Source organism: Malus domestica, chromosome 11 (assembly GCF_042453785.1).
Source record: "Malus domestica chromosome 11, GDT2T_hap1".
Classification (NCBI taxonomy): domain Eukaryota; kingdom Viridiplantae; phylum Streptophyta; class Magnoliopsida; order Rosales; family Rosaceae; genus Malus; species Malus domestica.
In genome coordinates, this window is record NC_091671.1 from 17,039,016 (window position 1) to 17,042,672 (window position 3,657).

General features: G+C 43.6%; 1 protein-coding gene across 1 annotated transcript; it reads right to left on the minus strand.

The window, feature by feature from the left end:
- Positions 1-349: 349 nt before the first annotated feature.
- LOC139189457 (uncharacterized) lies at positions 350-1,429 on the minus strand. The gene has a single exon (XM_070808413.1). The coding sequence runs from the start codon at positions 1,427-1,429 to the stop codon at positions 350-352; it is 1,080 nt and encodes a 359-aa protein (XP_070664514.1).
- Positions 1,430-3,657: the final 2,228 nt, after the last annotated feature.

Consider the following 3,657-nt stretch of genomic DNA (forward strand, 5'->3'; position numbering starts at 1 on the left):
AAAGCCAAATGACTAAGCCTAACATTGTCACATCTCCAGTGAAAACGAAAACAAGGGGAAGCAGCGACTCTAGCATGCATCGTTAAGGAAAAAATCTCCATGGCAATAACGAAGAGGTAAGGAGAGAGGGGATCTCCTTGCCTAAGACCACGTTTCTCGGGAAAAAAGCCGACTAACTCACCGTTAACAGCCACAGAGAAATAAGGGCTAGATATACAACACCGAATCCATTGAACAAACCTCGGATGAAAATTAAAAGCTGAAAGCACTCCAAGCAAAAAATTCCAATCCAAAGTGTCATAGGCTTTACGGATATCCACCTTGATTGCACACCTAGGAGTACCATTGTTCAGATGATAACCTCGAAAAAGCTCCTGTACAAGCAAAATATTATCCCCAATACGCCGTCCACCAACAAAGGCAGACTGAGCATCACTAATAATGTTAGGAAGGACAACTTTGATTTTATTAGCAAAACAGATGTAACAGACCCATCACTTCTGCAAATAGAGGCAATACGGTTCCGATTAGCACGTTTCTTAATAGAATTGTAAAAGAAAGCAGTGTTCCTATCGCCACAGGCCATCCAATGAACATGAGATTTTTGCTTGACAAAGCTCTCCTCCCTCACAAGGCAATCAGAGTAGTTCTTCAATAAGCTTTGCTCTAGATCAACCAAAGACAAGTTGGTGGGCGTAGAAGCTAAATTTTCTTGGCAATTATCAAGGGAAATCTTAGCATTCTTAACCGCAAAGGAAGCATGATGGGAAGGGTCACAATTGAGCCTTTTCAACTCAACTTTAACAAGCTTAAGCTTTTTAGCAACCTGGAATTGATGACAACCTTGTATAGGAGTGTTAAAAGCATGGGCAACAATATGTAGAAAATTCTCATGATCAGCATAGAAATTGAAGAATTTAAAAGGAGACTTTCTATGAGTTTGGGAGGTACCCACAAAGACCACCCCAGGGCAGTGATCAGAGGCACCAGGAGGAAGAAACATGGCGGAGCTGCAGGGGTATAAAGATAACCAAGCACTGTTTACAAGGACACCATCCAATTTGCGGTGGATAACCATGCCATTAAACTGCCTATTACACCAAGTAAGGAGCTGACCATAGTATCTCAAATCGTCAAGCCCAACATCAAGTAAACATTCACCAAACTCAATGACAGCATTAGACCTAATATTTAAGCCCCCATCAATTTCACCAGTGAACCGAACAACATTAAAGTCACCAAGACTAATCCAAGGACTATCCCCAATGGAGTACCCAAAGGAGCAAAGGTTTGCCCAAAGAGACCTACGGAGAGTGTCGTCATTAGAGCCGTAAACAAAAGTGGCAAAGAAATTATGGCCGGTATCAATAACTTGAATCTGACAATGAATAACTTGATCCGTCTCAGCCAAGAGGGAAACATGAAGCATAGTAGGATTCCAACCCACCCATAACCGGCCATTAACATGACAATTGTAATTGTTGAGGACCTTCCAATTACGAAAGACAGACAAAGTAACAGCATCAAAATTATTCACATGGACCCTAGTCTCGATGAGGCCAACCAGACAAAGTTTATTTGTATCAATGAACTTACGAACCTCCAGTTACTTAGGGAGCCCGTTAAGCCCCCTAACATTCCAACAAGCTAGATTAATCATTTCGGTCTGACGGAGGCGAGGCTTGGGCACTAATACCCTTACCAACAACTTTAATAGGTGCATTTTTGCTCTTGCTGTTCTTTTTCTTTTTCTTCTTTTGGCGAAGCCCCTTGGAAGGGAGAGCATCAACATTCCTACCCAAGATACGACTCAGCCATCTCGACGTATCAGGAGAAGCAGTAGCCTGAATTTCAGAGTCAGAGGTAATCTCAAGGCGATCAAGAGCCTCAAAAGAGTTCGACACCGCCATGTCATCCTCAGAAGGGAGAGAAATCACCTTGGGGCTAGAAGGGAGCAGTTGTGGTTGAGTACCAGAGGTAGTGGTAGGAAAAATAACCATCCCTTTGTTATGCCCTTTCTTTTTAGGAGTTTTAAAAGTATTAGAGCAATCAGGAAGCTGATGAGGTTCTTTGGGAAGTGGTGGAGGAATTACTGAGGTGGGTTTGGTGGGTGTTTCAGATGTGGCAAGTTTAGGCGTGTGGGGGCAAGCAGATTCATAATGGCCAAAAGTTTTACAATGAAGACATAAACGAGGTCTACATTGGTACTCAACATTAACTTCCACAGAAACGGGAATTTCCCCTTCCTCCTCAGGTTGGACCACAAGATCAAATGAGTCAATAAGAGGCACAGAGGCATCAACTTCCACACAAATTCTCATGAAAGAGATTCGCTTCTTCGATTCAGTGAGAGAATCCACATGGAGGGGTTTTCCCACAGCACTTGCAATATGACAAAAACCTTCATGATTCCAGTGTTCAAGAGGAACATTGAAAAACTTAACCCAAATAGGGACTTTAACATGTGAGGCCTTGGATAGCACCATCCCAAGTCTCCACCGAGTAATAACCAACATTCTCCCTGAAAGGTGCCAGGGACCAGATTCAAGCACACTAACACAACTTGAATCATCCCTAAATTTGAAGAAAAAGAAGCCACTATCTTTGGCAAGAACATCCACTAGACCCTTGTTTGCCCACAACTTTTTAGCTAAAATGCAAACAGCAGAGAATGGGAGTTTCTTATCAATAAAATACCCAACAAGACAATGACGCCATTCTTTCGCCGCTTCAGCCGCAACAGTGATGGGAGGGCAGACCACTTTCCTATTGCCCACAACTTTTGGTTGACAGTAATGGAGGTTGAGAGGCCCAGTTAGACGAGTTCCGTTACCACAAATGGCATCCGAATACCTACCTTTAGGACTCACCACCAAGACATGAGGAGTCGCAATCAGACTAGTGACAAGACCAGGCTCTTGAAAAATGGGATTTTCAGGCCTCGAGACCGAGGTACAGAAACCATCATGGGAATGGGAATTATCCTTTTGTAAAGGAGGATAGCTCTGCACCTTTTGCAATAGATGGGAAATGGTGGGCGACTTAGTCAGGATATAGGGACCCACATTTGGGAAGGGGTGCAAATTCAAACCAGAGTCAGAACAGATATCTTGTGGGTGGACCCCATCAGGGGAGACCATTCCGTTAGAACACGGTAGACCACCGTTTCCCCCCAAGCCCAGATCTTGAGTTTGATGACTAGATGGGCAGTCCAGTGCAGCTTCTTGGTGAAGAAAGATCCCATTCACAATATGCCCATTCACAAGTCGAGAGCTATATTGAAGATTACCCAAATGGGAACTAGGATTTCTCAAAGCAAGCAAAGAGGTGGAGGGAGCGGGTGCAAGTGGAGCCGATGAAGGAATGGGAGGGGGTGCATAAAGTTTAGTATAAGGAAGATGATTGGGGTGATTAGGAACACCTGCTTTGGGGTTTTGGCTAAGAGGGCGAAAAGGGGGGTTGGATTGACCATGGGGCCTGAGGTTGAGGGTAAGAGAAGGAGATTGCTCATCAGGAGATGAAATCATCGCATCTTCTATGGTATGAAATTACATAGTTTCTAGGGCCGAATACACCATATTAAATGCATCAAAGCAGGAGGAAGTAGAAGAAGAATTAAAGAACAAAATTAGAGAGAAAGAATGTGTACGAGATACA

Excerpts from the sequence above, each read along its gene's own strand:
- LOC139189457 (XM_070808413.1), bottom strand. The coding sequence starts at position 1,429 with ATGCTTCATGTTTCCCTCTTGGCTGAGACGGATCAAGTTATTCATTGT.